At 54.7% G+C, this 21254-nt stretch overlaps 1 protein-coding gene across 1 annotated transcript in view; it reads right to left on the reverse strand.

The window, feature by feature from the left end:
- Positions 1 to 10381: 10381 nt before the first annotated feature.
- NFAM1 (NFAT activating protein with ITAM motif 1) overlaps positions 10382 to 21254 on the reverse strand; it is a gene marked incomplete at both ends in the record, with an annotated part of 33853 nt that continues 22980 nt past the window's right edge. Inside the window, 3 exons of the mRNA XM_079715330.1 lie at positions 10382 to 10441; positions 12126 to 12212; positions 20929 to 21027. Of these exons, the coding sequence (XP_079571456.1) occupies positions 10382 to 10441; positions 12126 to 12212; positions 20929 to 21027 (246 nt within the window). The remainder of the gene's footprint in view (positions 10442 to 12125; positions 12213 to 20928; positions 21028 to 21254) is intronic.

Raw genomic sequence — 21254 nt, forward strand, 5'->3', positions numbered from 1 at the left:
GATGTTTAAGCCTTTCCCATCTTTGAAATATTTCATTAACAACAACCAAAAAAAAAAAAAAAAAAAAAGCAGCGGGGAAGTTAAATATTTCTAAACTCCAGTTTGGGATTTATAAATGGCCTCAAATACATGTTGCCTCACTTTACATAATGGAGAGGACCTTAAAATTATGTGTAAATCGAATCCCGTTTGCCCACCCTGTACATGTTAATGCCAGTGATGCTCTATCTTCATTTCTGATTGATTTTCCCTGGCAGAGGTGCAGAATTCTTTGCTCTAAGTGTCAGGCTCTCTCTGTCAAGTAGTTAATGACCTATAAAGCACTTAAAATGTACTGGAGGAGATGCTTTTTGGAGGCACCCCATGGTGTACCCTCTCCTACTGTCAGCAATCACCCCTCATTTATTTGCTCTTATTGGTTTGGAATTTGCTATCAGGTTTCCCTAAAGTGGAGCCCACCAGGAAAGGTCCAATTCCATATGGACCCAGATGAGTGCTGGGGTTGGCACCCAGGGGCAGCAGCAGCAGCTGAGGAGGGAAAGAGGCCTTTTCTTAAGAGCCTTTCACCACGGGTGCCCTGGTCACCTCTCAGCACACCTTCCCTGATTACCTCATTCCTCCTGCCGCTGTGGCCACCACAGTCTTCCCAGTTTCTCCCCATCCTCTGTCTGCAGCCTCAACCTGTCTCCTGAGTCCTGACCCATTCTCTTGGCTGCCTTCGGGACACCTCCCCCTTGGTTGCCACCTGGATTTCCCCCCACGTTGCCTCTCTACTCCTGTACATCTGGTTCTGTTTACTGAAACCAGCCTCTGTCCACTGGATGGGGGCATGGACATCCCTTCACCCTTATGCCTTGAGGCCAGTAGGTCACCAGGTCTTGTCCCCTCTCCAAAGTGGCTCTAGAGTCTGCTTCCCTGCCCCAACCTCTACCTCCTCGTTCTCAGTCCCAGCGCCAAAGCTTTTGCTTTTGGAGGCAGCAGCCTCTAAATGGAATGGGCCACCCTCCCCAGAGCCACTCAATCGAGTTGCCTCCTAAAGATTAATGTAGGGGATTTCGCTCTCCTGTTGCCCAAGCTCTGTGTGCTCCTCAGCCTCAGCCTGGTATCCAAGGCCCTTCATGACCTGGGCCTGGTGTCATCTCTCCAGGCTCCTCCCAGTGCTTCACTTTTCCTGCCATCTCACTCCTTCCCTCTTCAGGCCTTTGCTCATAATATTCTCTACCTGGAGTGCCCTCATCCTTCAAGGGTACCTCTTCCAGGAAGCCTTCCTTGGTTTGCTCCGGCACAGTTACCACCCTCCTTGAGGATCCCATAGCCCTTCCCACGATGTGTTTTCCGTGGGTTACTGTGTCTGCCTGTCTTGTCACTCATTCAGGGACATTTACCAAGTGTCCACCAGGAGAGGGGTTGTTGGCAGCACGAGCTCTGCTATCAGACAGGCCCAAATTCAAATCCGGCTTTGCCCCTTGCCAGCTAAGTGACCTCAGGCATTCACTGCCCTTCTCTGAGCCTCAGTTTCCTCCTCTGCCATGCTCTAGAGCTGGTGCATGTCCTTGGGCAACTGGAGGATGATGCCAACCTGGTAAGGTCAGTGCTGGGAGTGAGAGGAGAGGCCAAGGCTGGGGTGAGCAAAGAAGCTGTGGCTGCAGCAACCTCCAGGGTCAGAGCCATGAGGAGCCATCACAAGGAGCACAGAGTGGGAGTGAGCCACTGACCGGGGTGGGGGTGGGGGCCCAGGAGGCTGAATCGGCTCTTCCAGGAGGAAAAGTATATCCGACTCCTAGATTGCTATAACCAATTGCCACAAGCTTGGTGGCTCAAAACAGTATACAGTTTTCCTCTTACAGTTCTGGAGGCCAGAAATCCAAAATCAGTTTCAGTGGGCTGAAACCAAGGTGTCTGCAGGGCCATGCCACTTCAGAGGCTTTGAGGAGAACCTGTTTTGTTGCCCTTTCCAGCTTCTAGAGCTACATTCCTTGGCTCATGGCCCCTACGTCCAGCTTCAAAGCCTGCAAGGTAGCATCTTCAAATCTCTTTCTCTCCTTCCATCATCACATTGCCTTCCGCCTTCTGTCTGTAATCTCCCTCTGCATCCCTCTTATAAAGACACTTGTGATTGTAATAATCCAGGATAATCTCCCCATTTTAAAATCCTTAATCACAAGTACAAAGTCTTTGCCATATAAGGAAATATTCACAGGTTCCAGGAATTAGGAGGTGGACATCTTGTGAGGGGGTGGGGGGCATTATTCAGCCTATCACAGAAGGCAACCAAGCGAAGCGGTTCAGATCACTGACTCTGAAGCCATTTCTGGGGGCTTGAACTCAGCGGCACCATTTGCCAGCTGCCTGGCTTTGGGCAAGTTGCTACATCTCTGATACTGTTTCCTCGTCTATAAAATGGAAATAGTGCCTAGCTCCAGACAAGAATTCAGTAGGCATTTAAGTATCTGTTGGTCTGAGGGAGCTGCATGTGCCGGGGCCTGGAAGTTAAGAGAGATCCCAGAAGGGCCCTTCTGTAGAAAGAAGGGATGAAGGGCAGGAAAGGGAACAAGGCAGGGCAAGCTGGGGTGGAGGAATGAGGGTGGAGCCGGGCCATGTCCCAGGGAGGAGTGTGTGTGTGTGTGTGTGTGTGTGTCTGTGTGTGTCTGTGTGTGTGCGCGCGCATAGGGCAGTTTTAGGATGGAGCATCGTAAGGTTCTCTTTAGTCTCCAGCTCTAGGCTTGAACTCAGAAAGAAGACAACAGCGTCCTGAAACACTGAGATGTGGGGTAGGAGTGCAGGCCAAGGGGCCAGACTAACCTGGGGTCAGCTCCCTCCTCGGCCCCTCCCAGCTTCCTGCCCTTATCCAGGGAAGTTGGGCTCACCCACGGGCACAGGCTGAGGGAGGCTGAGGCATGGGAGCTCAGGGCTTGCTTTGTATCGCTACAGTTACCATTTTTCTTTCTGGACCTGGACACTTGGCTCCAGAATCTCCCTCCCCTGGGGACTCACCGCACAGACTTGTTCTAACAGATCCGAGGGGGCCACCAACAATCTTGGCCCCGCCCGCGCCAAAAGGCACCCCTCCCCATAGGAAGCAGTAGGCTGTGGGGCTGCAGGAGGAAGGTGGGGGGCATTTGAAGCTGGGTCTTGACTGGTTCCCAGGAAGCCAGAGTAGGGGACCTTCTAAAGGCCTGAGCACCCTGAGCCTTCTTTACCAAGCCAGCCACTCTCAGGGTGGTTGTGACCTAGCCTGGACACTAGGGACCCACAGGGCTTCGTCAGTGTTCCCACCCCGCACTCCCCACTGGGCTCAGTCCTGCTGGCTGCTTGGAAGGTCCCAGGCCCCACAGGGTCAGGGCTGTCTGGCCTGGCCTACAAACCCCTGAGGCAGGACATTGCTGAGTCGGCTGAGACATCCCCCTGGCAGTGACAGAGGCTTCTGGGATCAATTAGCAGGACCACCCTAATAGGGCTCACGGCCCCTGATGTGCGCTCCACAGGCACGCATCAGCATCATCGACTGATCGGAGCCCCTGACAGCCTCCACGGCCCGGAGGTGAAGCGAGGGGCCGCCGCTGGCCTGTCTGATGTGCCTGGGCTTGGCCTCCAACAGTCTAGCACAGAGCTTGCCCCTTCCCATCAGGCGATAGGGGGCTGCCTTTTCACCACCTGCACTTTCATGGCCTTGCCTATCCTGGTGGTGTGGGTGCAGCTACATGTCTTTCTCAATTTTCACGTACGTAAAATGGGTCACCTACTAATTAGAGATCGCTTCCTGGAAATCTGGGGAAAAAATCATTCTCCCTTTTTCAGCAAGAACCAGCACTAAATCACCAGCAAAGGAATAGTTGAATTTATTCTTTAAACAAATGGCTCTTGGGTCCCTGCTATGAGTCAGGCAGAAAGAGAGACGAGTAAGGTATTTGCCATGCTCAGGGAGCTCAGACCCTCCTGGGGATGTGTGCGAACCGATTCAATGCAAGGAGGTCAGAGCAGTCAGAGAGATGAAGAAACTGCTTGGTGGGGGGAGGGAGTTTTAGGCAAGGCTTCGTGGAGGGGGTGGCCTTTGAGCAGGAATTCCTGCTCAGGTTCAGAGGTGGGGAGTTTGGCACCAGGAGGAGATGCAGCCATGATTGGAGCATGGACAGGACTTGGGGTGACTTTGGGCCAGTGGGAGCTGGTCAGAAAGGAGGCTGATGGACTCCATGAGGACAGAACTGTCTGTCTCTTATCCCAGCCCCAGCACAGGGCCTGGCACATAGTTGGAGCTGAACAAATGTTGAAAGAATGAAGGGATTGTAAGAGCCCTGTATACAGGGCTGAGGGGTCAAGCCTCCAACCTGTGGACAGTGGAAGCCACTATGAGGTTTTGTACAGGTTGTAAGGTAGGGGTCCTGCTTCATCCTTTCACATGTGGATGTCCATTTCTACCAGCCCTATTAGTTGAAAAGACTGTTTTTCCCCATTGAATTATCTTGGCCTGTTTATTGAAACGAATTGACCATAAATGTAAAACTACTGCAGGGTTTTGAGAGGGGAGTAACATGGTCAGATCTGTGCTATAGGAAGATCAATTTGGTGGCAGAAACTGGGAAGGGCTGGAAAGAGGAGGGGTTGGAGACTAGATGGGTGGGCTCGAGGGAGGAAGGAAGGGGGAACTAGGGAGAAAAGCAGTCCCCAGATCAGCCGGGGCGCATGGTGGCGAGCCAGGTACAGGGCTGTGCCGGCAGGGGCCTGTGGCACTCACTGGGATGGGGCGTGTAAGGGGGTGGCAGAGAAAAAGCCTGTGCTACTCAGCCCCTCAGCGTCCCCAGAGTGGTAAAATTAAACCCTCTCTAGATATGCCAATGTGAGTAGGTTTTCAGGTAACGAGAGGATTGTAAATGCAAAACAATGCCAATTACAGCAGCATTACCCCAGATTATAAAGCTTCCAAGAAGCAGCTCACACCTCCAGGCATGCTGTGCCTGGAAATTTCCAGGGGAGGCTTGGGATCCAAACATCCAGGCTGCCTGAGGCCAGGCCCCACAGTGGGTGTGGGCAGCTGGGCAGGCCTGGCCCCGTCACTCCTACTGACCTACCTTCATTTCCCCAAGAAAATAGACCACTGAGGGGCAGGAGGACACCCCCCAGGTCCCCACAATTCTGAGCAATATTCTTAAGGAAATTTGTCCCTTCATGGGTCCCCCGGCCTGGGGGGGCACAGAGTCCCTCCATGGCTCTTTCTGCCTCTCCCCCGCTGCCCTTTGCCTGCACACAGTTGGAACCAGCCCAGCGCTGCCTCTTCTGTGCTACATGACCTTTAGCCAGTCAGCTTTCCTGAATCGCAGTCTCTGCTTTGGTAAAATGCGGAGACAAGCCCCCCCCACTTCGCAGTGTGTTTTCAGGATTAAATGAGATCTTGTAGATAAAGAGTCTGAACAACAGAAACCAGTACAACCTCCATGCACCACGATTTGGCAGTGTCTGTTAAAATAGTAAACATCCACGCCCTGGGCCCCAGCGATTTCTTCTCGCCATTTCCTGCAGAGAAAGTTTTGCAGACACGTCCAAGGGTGTTCCCTGCAGCACCTTCTGTGAGGTTAGAAAATCATAAACAACTGAAAGGGGCATTAATAGGGGCCTGATTAAATTAGGATCCACCAGTCCTGTGGAATCCTTTTCTGTAATTAAAGTCTGGCAGTTCCTGTGAGCTGTCACCGGCAGATCCCCACCACGTGGGACTGCATGAACAAAGCAAGAACACCTACAGATGATTCCATTTAAGCTTTTCAGGACCCCACACAAACTATATATTTTATGTTTGTCTATGTGCATATATGTACGTAGATGCAATAAGAACAGCCCGGAAGAAAATATGCACGAATGACCCAGGGTTGCCTCTGGTTGGGGGGATTGGGATGGAGGCGGGGAGGTGGCAGGAGCATCAAAGAGAATTTCGCTTTGCTGTAGTGTCTACGTGTTTTACTGCAGTACATGCCTGTGTCCCCTGCGGAGATACACCCATACAAAACACACGCCAATACCAAGTGCAGAGACTAGTAACGGTTAGCCTGACCCACGCGCCATCAAGGCTCAGAGGCCACAATTCTGACTGCGGGTCAAGGAAGGCACCTAGGAAGGAAGGTGTCTCAGTGCCTCCTGCCACTGTCCGCAGCTCTTAGAGTCTGGATTCAGGTCTGGGGAAGCCCCTCAGGTGGGCCAATGACATCCCCTGGCGTGCGGGAATGATGCACTCTGTGAGCCTGGCTGGGCCGAGGCCACAGTCCGCCTCTCCTGGCTGAGCGTTCTGCCAAGAAAACTCTTGAACTACATAAAAATGCATCCTGGAAATCTGAGAGGCATCCTTAGAACGGAGTGTAGCCTTTCAATTAGAATGGGGAAAAAAAGGCAGATTTGCCTGTAACTTGATTTCAGGTGAGTGAGGCCCAGTGGCCAAAATGCAACGGCTGTGCCTGGCCGTGGCCCCCACGCCAAGGTCCTGCCATGTGCTGTGAAGGGGACCCCAGCCCCACGGAGGTTTCCAGTGTAACCAGCACGTGTTCCCATGGAAACTCTGCTTTGCAGAATCCTTTGGAAATTGTTTCCGAGGAGGGGGAACCGCTTCCCACACCCACTTTGCATTCCTGGGTTTGGTTTCCAGGGATGATTTTCTCCAAGTGCTGAGAGGGGCAGGAGCAGAAGGGAGGGCTGGAGGCTGAAACCTGCCCAAAGGGGCAGAATGGCCATTTCTAAGCCGCTACCCTGGAGAGGCCAGTGGAGGCTGAGGGTGTCAGCAGTGGGTGAGATGTTTCAGATGCCCAGAGGCCTTGAAGAGGGTGGCAGGGGTGTGACCTAGAGATGGTAGGAAATCCCAGGTCAGAGCTAGAGCGGGTCAGGCAGAAAGAAGCATCGGCTGAGACCGTGACATACATGTCCGCCCCCCTGTGGTGAGGCTGGGGCCGGGGTCTGGACAGGAGAAAGCAGTGCCCGAGGCCTGGCCGTCAGGGGCTGCCAGGGGCTTCTGCTACAAGCTCCAGGCCCAGGGGTCCACCCTCAGGATGGCTGCCATCCACCCTGCTGGTCTAAGGCTCCCCTTCACCTGGGTCTCACCTGTTGCTCCTCAGCCCCTCCCCTCCCTTCCCTGCTGGCTAAGCCCCTCTTCCCCTCCGGCCCTCTCAAGGCCCCTCCTGGGCCCAGACCACCACACACACACACACACACACCCACACACACACCACACACACACGCCTCTCTACTTGCCTTGCCCCCACCCCCAGGTGCTCCCTGCAGGGGGCCAAAGAGAGGGGTCCCCACCTCCAGGAAGGCCTGCCCCTCATTTAGCAGATTCCCTCTGCACCGCCCAGTGGCAGCCTGTTTTTCCTGAAGGATGAGTGGAGAAGGAAACACGCACCCGCTGAGCCTCTGCAGAGCAGGGAGTTCCCCATCTGTCCCCTCTGAGCAACACTCAGTGTCTTGATTGTCACTGAAGCCAATGCTCAGGTGGACATGGCTTCTGGGAGGTGGAGCTGGGATTCGAGAGAGGCCCCCCAGCAGCCACCCAGCCCCAGATGACCCCCAAGGGGGTTCCTCTCTCTTCTCTCCTCTGCCCACTCAGAGTCCACGCAAACCTGCCCTCCAGGAGCTCAGTTCGAGGCCCCCTCTGCCCCCTCTTCCTCCCTCGTGGCCGCCTGCACCCCCCTGCAGTCATCGGCCACCCCTCACCCCTGCACCAGCCCATTTCTGCAGGCTCCCAGTCCCGGGGGCTGGGGAAGGAGGGGTGCTTAGTCTTCTTGGCTCCATGCTGGGTGTCCCAAAACCTTCTCCTCTGAGGGTCCCCCCTTCCACCTTGCCCCTCCTCCCTGCTTGTCTCCTTGCTCACTGAAGACCTCAGCGCCTGCCCAGTCTCGCCCTGAACTGAGTTTGGTCACCACACTTGACAACGTCTGTGTCCACAAGGGGGGTGACGCGTCGTCCCTGAGGGCCTCACAGGCCACAGGGAAGAGTTGGGATTTTGTTCCAAGTGAGGTGGGAACGGTGGGGGGTTTTGCATACGGGGAGGACCATGGTCCTGTGTAGGTCTCATCAGGATCCTTTGGCGGCTTCGTGGAGAGGGGACTGCAGGGGGCTGGGCCAGGGCGGGGGGGCGCAGTCTCTCCAGGCTCCCTGCACTACCCCAGGGGCCGACTGGAAAAGGCTGATTCCCAGCCTGAGGATCTGGGGCCAGGGGCTGAGGACGCTCCGGGGCCCAGTGAGGCGGCCTCCTCCTGTCTTGCTGTCTTTGATCTTCCCTGGAGAGGCTCCGCTGCATGCTGAGCGGCCTGCCTCCCTCACCCGGACCCCAGCCCTGGCCTCTGCCTCAGGCTGACGGAGTCAGGGGCCCGGAAGACAGCTCTGCTGCAGGCAGCTTCGCCTCCCTAAACAGGCTAGGAGTTCGTTAAACTGCCTTCTGGCGAGCGGGGACCTCTCCCCGCAGCCCCGTGATCCTGCTCAGAGCCCTCCTCACTGTGTGCTCCAAGGCCACGCTCAGAACCAAGCTGAGAGGCTGTGAACCGTCGCGGAGGCCCGAGGGGGCCCCACACAGCCCTAGCGGAGGGGCTGGGGCTTCTTTCTTTCTTTCTTTTTTTTTTTTTTAAATTAATTTATTTATTTTATTTTTGGCTGTGTTGAGTCTTCGTTGCTGCACACGGGCGTTCTCTAGTTGCAGAGAGCGGGGGCTCTTTGTTGCGGTGCACAGGCTTCTCAGTACAGTGGCTTCTCTTGTTGCAGAGCACGGGCTCTAGGTTCATGGGCTTCAGTAGTTGTGGTGCACGAGGACTTAGTTGCTCTGCGGCATGTGGGATCTTCCCAGACCAGGGCTCGAACCCATGTCCCCTGCATTGGCAGGCAGATTCTCAACCACTGCGCCACCAGGGAAGCCCATGGGGCTTCTTTCTGACGTCAGCCCAGGCCCACCCTGCCTGCCCCAGCCCTTACCCTGAGGGGGCCCGACCTGCAGGGCTGAAGGTGCCACCCACAAACCAGCCGGGGGTCTGGCCGGGGCCTGCGCCTCGGGCCAACACCGTCCCGGGCACATTGGGGTTTGTGTGTGAGGGCACGTGAGGGACCTCTGGGGGCAGCATTGGGTGTGTGGAAGGAGGACTGGCCCGCCCATTGCACGAATGACCAAAGAGTGGAAAGCAGGGGAGGGGTGGGGAGAGCAGGGGAGGGAGGGCTCAGGGCCTGACAGCCTGGGTGAGCCCACCCTTAGCCCCGGTCTGCCTGTGAGGTAGGTTACAGTGCAGGGCTGCCGAGAGGTGAAATGAGGGGTAACGTGAACACTCGAGCAGCAGAAATGGCTCAGGGTCAGACACTGAGGGGCCGTGGGGCCTGAGCTTCTGCAGCACAAAGGGACCCCTCCGCCCACCCCAGGGGAAGGCCCAAGAACAGAGCCATGCAGCCGGACCACGACGGAGAGGGCTGGCCTCCAGGCAGCTGGGACCGGCCCAGGGCAAGGAGGGAAGGGGCTGAGCTGGCCTCGATCCCCATGGGCCAGGGCTGGGACATAAGGCAGACAAAGACAGAGGAGGTGGGAGGGGTCAAGATAGGCCAGGTGGAGGCGCTCTGGGGAACTGGGCTGTAGAGTAGACGAGGGGCAGCGGGGCCCTGAGGCTGGGGAAGGTTTGAGGTGGTGGTGAGCAGGGCGCGGTGAGGAAGCAGTTGGCACACAGAGTGTAGGGGGCCAGGCTGATGGGAAACAACCTTGGGGTCCTTGCTGGGGGAGGCAGAGAGCTCCCTGCGTGTACCTGGACCCTCGCAGTCCCAGGCCCCCAGAATGACGACCACCACTGAGCCACCTCCCCGGCCTCCAGCTCTGTCCCTGAGCCCAGCCCAGCCTCTGCATGGTTCATTCTTGCCCACACCCCATACCCCCCACACCATCCCCTTGATCTACTTTGTGTGGTCGCCTTGTGCCTTTGGCCTAGTTGGGCAGGGGGCAGGGAGGCGGGGGCCATTTGCCTAGTTGCTCCTTTATTCATCTACGCTGGGACCCCTGTGCACACAGTACTGACAAGGGTCCCTGGCTGGAACCTCCTGGTGGTTCAGGCTGGTGCAAGAGAGCCCGTGTGTCTAGAGGGGGTAAGAAGGGCTCTGGGTGGTGTTCAGGAGAGCCCTTGGTGGGGGAGGGAGCGAGGGCCCACCTGGCAGAGGGAACAGCTTGGGCAAAGGTCCGGAGATGTGGCACACTCGGTGGGTGTGGCTGGGCTGCAGAACGGGGGGGGGCAGCCAAGGCAAGAGGGCACCCTCTTAAATATGGCGGTGAGGTGATGGGGCACCCCTGGGGCCTCGCTCCTGGTACAGATCAAGTCCTTTGGAGGGAGAGGCTGCCCCAGGGCCTCTGATCCAGGGCAAGACCCATGGGCAGGCAGAGCTTGTCCTAGAGATTTTCATAGACCAGGTTAAATTCACTGTCACCCTCAAATCTATGTTGTTTCTCCTGGAAAAAATAAAAATAAAAAAAGAAATAAAAAAGAGTAGGGAGGGAAAAGAACAAACTTGCACAACTTTAGTTTGAGGCAGAGGCAGACAAACAGATGGCTTCCCAAGTAGCTTTGACAGGGAGACCTGTCCTTGTCCCCAAGCCCACCTCACCAGCCTCTTCTCCCATCATTCCAGCCCATGCCTGCGCTCTGCCCTCCAACCCCACAGACCTCTTCTTTCCTGCCTTGGGCCTCCCCAGCTGCTCTACCCTCTGCCTGGGGTGCTCCCTCCATCCTACCTGTTCCCTGGCTACCTCCTCCTCACTCTGCACCCCCAAGAGCCCCCTTCCCAGCTCTGGGCTAGTCCTTCCCCAGAGCCCACCCTTCACAGGGGGCTACAAATGTCTCTGTGTGTTTGTAAGATCAGTGACCCTGTTCCTGCAGACCTGAGGATCCTGGAGGGCCGGAACATTTCTAGTCATCCTGCCAGGACTTCAGGGCCTGGCACATGGTGGGCACTGCCTGGGACGGCCCAGACATCCTTGGAGAAGCCCTGCCTCCAATCAGAGCCTAGTTCAGGGATGAGTATAGAAAGGGCTTTGAGAATAGGAGATTCAACAAACAGAGTCAGCCTGGGCCAGCGGGGCCAAGCACTTACTTCCCTCACTTCCTGATGGCTTTTCCAAGGTGCCTACCCACAGCCCTTGAGCTCCTGAATCCAACCTTGCACTTGACGGTGTCCAAAGCTCTGGTGTAGATGCTACTTAACTTAGAACTCATTTGAATTCAGGGGCAGTTGATTTTGCAGTAAAGTGTCACTCATCCACTTTACAGATGAGCAGACTGAGGTTTAAGAGAGAATCATGATCGGGACTTCCCTGGTGGCTCAGTGGTTAAGAATCCGCCGGCCAGTGCAGGGGACACAGGTGTGAGCCCTGGTCCGGGAAGACCCCACATGCCGCGGAGTAACTAGGCCCGTGTGCCACAACTACTGAAGCCTGCGCTCCTGGAGCCCGTGCTCCACAACAAGCCACCGCAGTGAGAAGCCTGCGCACTGCAATGAAGAGTAGCCCCTGCTCGCCGCAACTAGAGAAAGCCAGCACGCAGCAACGAAGACCCATCGCACCCATAAATAAATAAATAAATAAATGTATTAAAAAAAGAGAGAGAGAAAGAGAATCATGATCAAGTGATATGCCTTAGTCCCCATCGTGATAATAACGAAGCCCTGTCCAGACCCTCCCAGGCTGGCATCAGTGTGGACTCCAGCTCCCAGCTTTAGCCACCTTCAGTCTGGGGACAGCTAGAAGCCAAACACCCCTGCTTTACTGGCCAGTGTAGACACTATACCGTGCCCAGTGGTAGTTACAATTGCTCATCTGGCACGGCGCCTACGGGGTCCCAGTACAACATTTGATCCTCATGGCAAATCTAGGAGGTGAGTGCTGTTAGGCTCCTCAGTTTACAGCCGAGGAGAATCAGGCAAAGAGGTTAGCCCCTTGGCCAGGGCTGCACAGCTGGTAAGGGGTGGAGCAGGGGTTCAAATCTACCAGACCTCCTAACCACTAGGCCAGCTGCCTCGGAGAGAAGGCTCTGATTCAGCAGCAGGTGGCTCACTCCTCTGGTCCTATTTACCCATTTCCCAGATGAGGAGCAGGACAAATGGTGTAAGACGAGGCTTGCTGCCCGGCCCCTGCATACCTGGGAGAGCAGGTCCTGGGTGGAGGGCGGGCTGCTGGCCTCACTCTGGATGCGGTCGTAGACCTCGGTCTCTCGGCGCTGCAGGTCCTGCAGGAGACATGGGAGGGTCAGAGAAGGGTGAACAGAGGGGCAGGACCCCGGCTGCAGCGGCCTGCTGTACCTCCCCGCTGCCTGAGGGAGCCCAGGGGCCGGGCAGACCTGTGAGGGGACACCCACCACCCCCCGCCTTGCCACTCGCAGTCACACGGCTGCACCTGTGCGCCTGCTATTCCCTCTCGGAGCCATCTTACCCCTTCCCCGCTGGTACAGTGCCAGTCCTCTCTGTGCCCCTTGCCACCCCCTCACATCACCTCAAGGCTCTAGCAGAGCCTGTGCTCAGCCCGGTGGGCTCTCCAGGCCCCCACGTAGCTGGCAAGAGGAAGGGCCCAGGCCCCCTCCCACCGTCCCTGCCTGTCCTTAGGTCCTTTGGTGCAGCCAGCAGCCCCCAGATGTGACTCCCATGGCCAAGACTTCAATAGGATGCTCTCCTGGCATCCCCCCTCACTCCCCTGGGCCAAAGCCCTGTCCCTGTGAGGGTCCCACCCACGCATCCACCCCTCTAGGTCTCCCTTCACCCCTCACCCCAGCCTGTGCTCACAGATGACCTAGGTACCCACTGGAGTCACACTCCTTTCCCACAGCTGTGCTTGGTTTGTTGCTGGGTCACTGTAGCTGTGGTTGGCACACTTGGGGAACAGCACCAAATGAGCTATGATGAGGGGGCTCCTTGCTCAGCTAGATGCGTGTCTTAGGGCCACGCTCACTCTTGGCCCAGCTATGAACAGCCTGACCAGAAGCCTCAGGATGGTAGAAAGAGACGGAGCTTTGAAATCAGACAAGCCTAGGTTCAACTCTCAGCTCTGACACCTGCCAGCTATGGGCAACCCCAGAACCTCCCTGTGCCTCAGTTTCCTCATCTGTAAAATGGGAATAATTGTATCTCTCTTTCAGGCTCAATGGATGATTAAATGAGATACTGTACATAAAGGGCCCAACAGAGGGTCTGGCGAATCACAGGTGCTTAATAACTGTTGAATGATCATCAGGGGAGGCTTGATGCCTCCCTCCCCTCTCTGCGGTCACAGCCTGGACCTTTCCTCAGACTCTGATGGGCACCGGGGTCCCAGGCAAGGGGCAGATGCTGCTCCTTGGGGGATGTCGGAACAGAGCTACCAACAGCCTAAGCAAGAGGCAGGAACCTTTCCTTCCCACGTGTACATGTCATATGGATGCCGGCTGCTTGCCAAGGAGGTGGTTTCCCTGGCAACAGGCAAGCAGGGGTTGCCGAGGCAGGCTGGAGAGACAGGTGGTGCTCTGAGGCAAGAGAAGGGAGGGGAGGTGGGGTGGGGGGAAGGAGGCTCCGAGAGGCAGCGGGGCATGAAAACCTGTGTAATAAACCATTTGGCACTTGGGAGACCCTCACTTCAAGGGCATCACACACAGGGATGGCAAGGCTGCCCTAGGGACCTCTGCATCAGAAAGAGGGAGGGTCGGGACTTCCGTGGTGGCACAGTGGTTAAGAATCCACCTGCCAGTGCAGGGGACACGGGTTCGAGCTCTGGTCCGGGAAGATCCCACATGCCGCGGAGCAACTAAGCCTGTGAGCCACAACTACTGAGCCTGCACTCTAGAGCCCACAAGCCACGACTGAGCCCACGTGCCACAACTACTGAAGCCCATGTGCCTAGAGCCTGTGCTCCACAGCAAGAGAGGCCACTGCAATGAGAAGCCTGCGCACCACAACCAAGAGTAGCCCCCGCTCGCCGCAACTAGAGAAAAAGCCCGCGTGCAGCAATGAAGACCCAATGCAGCCAAACATAAATTAAAATTTTTTAAAAAAGAAAAAGAAAGAGGGAGGGTCTTGGAAGGGGTGCTTCCAACCTGCCTCTGGGTAAGGAAGGGGGCAAGGCTGTCCCAGGGAGGAGCCCAAATTCCGGTGAAAGGCATTTTCCAAGGCCTGCTCTGGCCTGTTGGGCTTTCATGCTTGCCCAGAGCACCAACCACTGCCGGCAAGCCTGGCACACGGGATGGGAATCTGCTCCTCAGCAGCCCTGGGCCTCTACCGCCTGTCCGCCCAGACCTGGATCCACAATCTGACAGCCCCCCAAGCTGGATGTTTCTGGTCACAGAGTGAAGGGAGAAAAAGGGCCTCCTGGCTGACATGTCATCAGGAGAGCAGATCTTGGGTCCCACAGATGGTTCCCTTCTCCCTCGTGTCCAGTCCACGCGGGCTGCCCACCACGCATTAGCCCAGAGAGGCCCAGAGATGTCTCAGGTCACACAGCCCCTCCCGCCCTCCGCTCCGTGTGCTCCCACTGGCCTGGGCACACAGCTAAGTGATTTGCAAGCCAGAGAAGAGCATCCTGACCTGGGACCCCACAGGCCTGGGCCCCACACTGCGGGGGGTCATGCTGTGGGTGGGAGCAGCTGCAGGGCTGAGGGCAGGGGAGGCTGCAGAAGTTGCTGCCAATTAGCAGCTGCTGAGTGAAGCCTCTGACAAGTCCTGACCTGCTGGGCTGCATTTGCATGCAGGGAGTGACCTGCATCACTAGGCTGTGAAATGCAGGGCAGCTTTGTCAACAGGATACCTTCTTGGCCTTCCTTGCTGGTGATGGGGACTGCCTCCCTCAGGGTATGCCTATGGGGAGAAGGCCAGGCCTCTGAACGGGCTGGGTTGGGCTGGGCTGGGCTGGGCTGGGATACGGGTCTGGGATCCAGGCCCTCTGAGCCCTTTGCCTGCTGCTGCGCAGTATGGGCAGTGATGCTGGGCCGAGTGGTCACCAGCCCTGGCAGAGGTGTGAAGTCTGTGCCAAGGCCTTTGTCCAGGTGGGCTGAGGCCAGAGCTGAAGTCAGCTGCCCCGGGCCAGGACCTAATCTGAGGGTCCTGGACGTTGGTCCCCCTGTAATACCCACCCCTGTCACCAAGGAAACACAAGAGCTGTGGTCTCATGGACACCTGCATGTTGAGATTTGCATGATGCCCTCTGCGGGGCAGACGGGTGGGATCCGGGGGCCTTGTTCAGCAAGGAGTGGTACTCAGGAGAGACGGAGCACCTCTGCTCTAGGTCAAGGTCCTGGCACGTCTGAAGTAAATGGCCCACGGCAGTGACAGGAGTCCGGTGGGGCAGGGCTGGGTTTGGCCTCCAATGAAGGCCTCTCGTGCCAGGCTGAGGAGCTGGCAATGGGGAGTCCCTGGAGGTTTCTGAGTGGGAAGCGACAGCATCAGTGGTGTGTTGGAAAGGCCCCTCCTGCTGCCGTGAGGCGCGGGAGGGCTGGAGGCTGAGAGCAAGAATGAGGCGCTGGGCCAGGCAGAGGCTGGAACACAGCCGAGGGGGGGCAGTGGCCAGATGCTTCTGGGGAGCGTGAAACTACAATGCTGATGTCCCACATTCGCCATGGAGCACCTACTCTGTACCCAGCACCGAGCCCCAGGGAACCCCAGCCAGCTGGGAGTTAAGAACAGGCCTCCACTCAGCTGATCGCTGAGCACCTACTATGTGCCAGGCACTGGGCTGGTGCGGGGGAGGGCGCCAGGCAGACCACAATCAGAAAGAAATCGGTGGCTGTAAGGGCCATGGAGAGACCCAGAGAAGGAAGATGGGGATGTTGGCTCATGGAGAGGGTGGGGAGGTCAGAAAGGCCCCCCTGCAAAGGTGCCCTCTGAGCAGAGAGCTGGGGGGTGAGGGAGCAGCCCCTGGACGGCTCCAGAAAGGACACTCTGGAGGGGAGGGTGCAGCCAACACCAAGGCCCCCCTGCGGGGTGGGCATGGGGGGCAAGCCTGGTGCATCTGGAGAACATCAAGGAGGCCAGTGTGCCTGAAGCGAGTGAGTGAGGGGAGAGACAGTGGGAGGGCCTGTGGGCAGAGCTCTCAGAGACCACTGTCAGGGCTCCGGTGTTGACTCTGAGTGAGACAGAATCTATCTCACTAGACGGCCGAGGCGGTCATGAGAACGTGATCCGCAGACCTCCAACTCCAGGGACCAGCTCCAGGGACCAGCATCGACCCGGGGCCCCAGCTGCTGGGCTCTGAAACCCATCATTACATGTGCACAGAGGCCCCTACACACACACCGTGGGCTACCGCCAGCCAATGGCTGAGCTCAGCCGGGATGCTGTCACAGCCTCCCGCCCTGGGAGACCTGGGACTCCTCTGACTGGGCTCCCCATGGCCTGCTGAAGCTTCCCTAGATGGTGCGGTGGTCGGTGCATCCTCTCTGCCTTCCTTCACCCTTTCCTTTACCCAGGATGAGATCTGCAAGAGTCTGATGACTCTCCCAGTTTTCTCCATTTTCTCTCACAGGTGGTTTCCCTAATAAAACTATCACACATTTATCCCCGTCTTGGTGTCTGCTTCTCGGGGGACCTAGACTCACCAAGGGCTCTGAGCAGAGCGAGATGTGATCTATGTTTGGATGGGATCACTCTGCTGCTGCTGGGTGGAGCACAGACTGTGGGGCAAGGATAATAATGGGCCAGCTGATTAGAAACCAATTGCAGGACTCCAGGCACGAAATGGTGGTGGCTCCCACCAGCGTCAGCCCTGGAGAGGTGAGAAGGGTCAGATTCTGGATATGTTCGAAATAAGATGTGCTGATGGATCCGATATGAGCAGTGATGGAAGGAGAGAAGGAAAGGGCAATTTCAAAATGCTTAGCCTGAGCATCAGGAAGGAGGGAGCAACCATTCACTGCATGAGGAGGACTGTGGGAAGAGGCACTTCGGTGGGTAAAGAATTGGAGATCGGTCTGAGAGAGAAGCCGATAAGGGGTCCAAATGCAGTTGCTTCTGGTGTTCAGAGGAGGTGCCTGGGCTGGACATTTAAATTTGGGAGTTGTCAGAGTGTAGAGGGTCTCAGAACCTTGAGGCTTCTTCACTCCCAAGGAGGGGAGTGAAGATCAAAGAGAAAGGGCCCCAGGTCTGGACTCTAATGTTTGGAGGTCAGGATTTCTCTGGTTCCTAAGAAGGAACCAGGGATGCAGGCTGAGGAGGCATGGTAGTGAGTCAGAGGGGCATTAGGAGAGAGTGGAATGTTCCAGAAGCAAGTAAAGGAAGTGTGTCTAGGAGGAGGGAGAGCTCGGTGGTGTCAGATGCTGCTGCTAACCAAGAAAAATGAGGACTGGGAACTGACCACTGGGTTTAACAATGTGGAGGTCAACGGTGACCTTGAGAAGGAAGGCTTTGGTGGGCAGAAAGAAGAGGTGTGCAGAAAGCCTGACTGAGTGGGTTGGAAAGGAGAGAGAGAAACTGAAGACAGGGAATTTTGACAGATCTGTTATAAGGAGTCGTCGAGAAAGGACAGGGTCACTGGAGGTGGCTGTGAGCTCAAGATAAGGAATTTAAAATGGAAGAAATCACAGCATGTTTGCAAACTGTAAATGTAATACTGTATCATTAGCCCTATATTAAAGGTTTTGAAACCAAGACTCAGAAAGTTTAAGTAGCAGAACCCGTGAGCAAAAGAACTAGGCTTTGAACCCCAGTCTGTCTGGCTTACTCCAAATCCATGCTCCTTAATAGGTCAACTTTTCACACAAAAAGTGAAGTAGTACAGCTTTTCTTTCCTGTCACAATATATCACGAGCATTTTTCCACATGAATAAAAAGCAAAAATTGACATAATCAGAAGGAGAAATATACAATCTACAAGCAAATGGGCAGATTTTAACTCAATTCACTCAACATCTGATAGACAAAATAATCAATAAGGATATGGCATACTTTAGCAACACAATCAATAAACTTGACCTCACTGACACATATAGAACACTCACTCAGCCACGCACAATGCACACGAAATATAAGCCAACGATAAAGCAAGTCTCAAAAGACTTCAAAGGATTAAAATCCTACCGTATGTATTCTCTGATCACAGTGGAATTCGTGAGAAACAAAAAAACAGAATGATAACTAAAAAACAAATGTTTGAAAATTAAGCAAAAGACTTTTAAATAACTCATGGGGCAAGTGGGAAATTTAAACTGAAAGACAACAAAACTATGACATATTTAAACTTGTGGGGTACAATTAAAGCCATACTTAAAGGGAAGTTCATAGCCTTAAGTGCATAAATTAGGAAAAAAGAAAGATTGAAAATCAGTTATCTAAGTATCCATCCAAGGAAAATAGAGGAGAAGTATACAAAACTCCTTCCCTGGGCTTCCCTGGTGGTGCAGTGGTTGGGAATCCACCTGCCGATTCAGGGGACGCAGGTTCGTGCCCTGGTCCTGGAAGATCCCACATGCCGCGCAGCGGCTGGGCCCGTGAGCCATGGCCGCTGAGCCTGCGCGTCCGGAGCCTGTGCTCTGCGACGGGAGAGGCCACAACAGTGAGAGGCCCGCGTACTGGGAAAAAAAAAAAAAAAAAAATCCTTCCCTGGATGTTGTCCACTGTCACCACTCTTGTTCACCATCACCGTCTGAGGCAGTGCGATAAAGCAAAAAAAAAAAAAAAAAAAAAAGAAATAAAAGGCATGAAGATTAACAAGGAAGAAATGAAACTTCCATTATTCATAGATGACATGACTGGGTTCATAGAAAATCCAAAGGAATGTACAGAGAAACTATTAGAATTAATTAGTGAATTCAGCAAGGTTACTCTCTATATAAAGTCAATATACAAAAATCAATCGTATTCCTACATACCAGCAATAGACAATTAGAAAATAAAATTAGGGACTCCCCTGGTGGTCCAGTGGGTAAGACTCCACACTCCTAATGCAGGCGGCCCAGGTTCGATCCCTAGTCGGGGAACTAGATCCCACGTGCATGCCGCAACTAATAAGCCCTCATGCCGCAACTAAGGAGTCCGCATGCCGCGAATAAGAAGCGTGCATGCTGCATCTAAGACCCAGCACAGCCAAAAATAAATGAAAAAAATTTTAAAAAAAGAAAAGTAAATTAAAATGGGGACAACACCTGTACCCTGAAGCCCTATTATGAGTATTAATGAGATAACAGGTATAAAATCCTACAACGGTACCTGGCACGTAGTAGGTGCTCAACAAATGACTTCATGACATCATCATCTCTCTTGTTAACGTCATTCTTATCTGCCCAGGTCCAACCCCAGCAGCTAGGGACTGGTCTCAAGGGTTAGCAGAGTGTGCGGCCTCCCTTCACATCTCCTTTCCAGCCCTAAAACCTTCTGAAGCCACCCTGCAACCTGGCAGGGCCTTTGGGCCTCTTCCTCACACTCCAGAGAAGTCAGCCTGAGCCTCAGAGAAGTCTAAACACAGGCAAGAAAGATGTTCCATGCAAAAGTGAGTCTCCTCCATTAAAAGTAATCTTGGAGAAAGATATTTATTCATGTGAAAAGATGTTCATGAGATATTGTAACATGAACAAAAATAGCTATACTACTCCAATTTTTTTTTAAAAAGTATGTGTGAGTGTGTGTATGGGTCTCTTTGTATGTGTTTATAGAAAAGACTGGAAGGTATAGAGGTCAATGTCACTAGTGTTTATACTGGAAGAAGACAGGCTTAGGATGATGGTTATTTTCTTCTTTTTGATATATATAGAAAGTTCTCGTGTGTGTGTGTGTGTACGGAGAGAGAGAAATGTTTTTATTTAACAGTTGACACCAGAATTCCTCCTAAGGAAAATACCACGATAAGTTGCTGGGAGAGAAGAGAGAATATGGGGAAGTTTGGGGCCACGTGGGAAGCAGTGGCTGCTGGAAATTCCCTGGGGCGGAGGGGCTGAAGGCCCCATGAGAGGTGGCTGTGTTACGTTCTATTTGGGGTTATCAGCGCTGCCCTGTAGGAACGCTGCCTTTGCCTCGTCCCCACCTGCCTCATCCTCAGTAAACCGGGCCATATTCTGAGCACACTCTGTGCGGGGTTTTATGGACATCGAGGAAGGACCTGAGTTTCATGTATGAGTCAGGGTGGTGGGGACAGGAACAGCTACAGCACATACAGGCAGAGTCCCAGAACATGCCCTTGGAGGACCTGCAGGACCCAGACATGGCTGTGCACCTCCCAGGTGCGGAGTCAAGACTGCTACCTGGCGGCTGGAGGCCCCGTGGAGTTGAGACCCCAGCTGACACTGGGTGGCATTTATTCTTCACTTTCTCCACAATGAGCATATGTTACTTGTTCAACTAAAATAGATGTAACTGAAAAAAGAATGTCTGTCACCATCCCAGCCACCGGGCAGAGTGACCACGTGTTGACCAGATGGGCAAGCCAGGCTGGGGGAACTAACAGCATCTCAGCCGTGTCTCTGCTTGACTGTAAGGACATAAAACAGTGTGCGTGTGTGTGCGTGTGTGCGTGTGCGTGTGCGTGTGTGTGTGTGGTGGGGAAGGGGGAGTGTGAAGAATTGAAAATCGTTGGTGTGTTTAGAGCATGGGACACTGCCTGACTTTTTCCTCTTTTTGTGATTCTTGTTGTTGTTGATTCGATGTTGTTTGTGCAATAAAAACAGGAAGGAATTGGTGAGCGGGTCAACGTCATTTGGTCAGATGAAGGGACTTTCTTCATTCCTCACCAACTGTGCCCTCACTGGCCCTCATTCCAGAAGTGGAGGGGCACGCCAAGGAGGGGACCCCAGTGGCACCTCACACCTACACTCCTTCCAGGGGCCAGGGCCACACACTTGTAACCTCGGTTCACCTTCACAGAAATCCCTCCAGGCAGGAATTCTTGTCCCCAGTTTACAGGTGAGGAAGTGGAGGCTCACAGAGAGGTCACCCAGCTGGTACACTGGCCGAGCCAGGGAACCAGACCCCGAGCCAGGTCTCAGAGGGCAGAGGACTCACTGTGTAGACGGATTCGGGTGGAGGCTGCTCCCGGCTGCTGGCAGCGCTGGGGCCCGGGCACTTCTGGGCAGTGTGCTTCCGTGGAGCCTGCATCTGTCTCTGTGGGGAAAGGAGTCAGGGCTGGGGACCAGAGGCTCTTCTTTTCCCCACCCCCGACCAGACCCCACCAGAGGAAAGGATGGCGGATTGTCATGAGGCCACTCAGAAGTGCATCACTCAGCACCTTCCATTCACCCTCTCCAGGGAAATGGGGCAAATACCTGCAAGACCTACATCAAACCACTCCTCTGCCCAGGGACACCGGAAACAATAAAGATCCCGGCGAG

The sequence above is a fragment of the Hyperoodon ampullatus genome (assembly GCF_949752795.1).
Source record: "Hyperoodon ampullatus genome assembly, chromosome: 11".
Lineage (NCBI taxonomy): Eukaryota > Metazoa > Chordata > Mammalia > Artiodactyla > Ziphiidae > Hyperoodon > Hyperoodon ampullatus.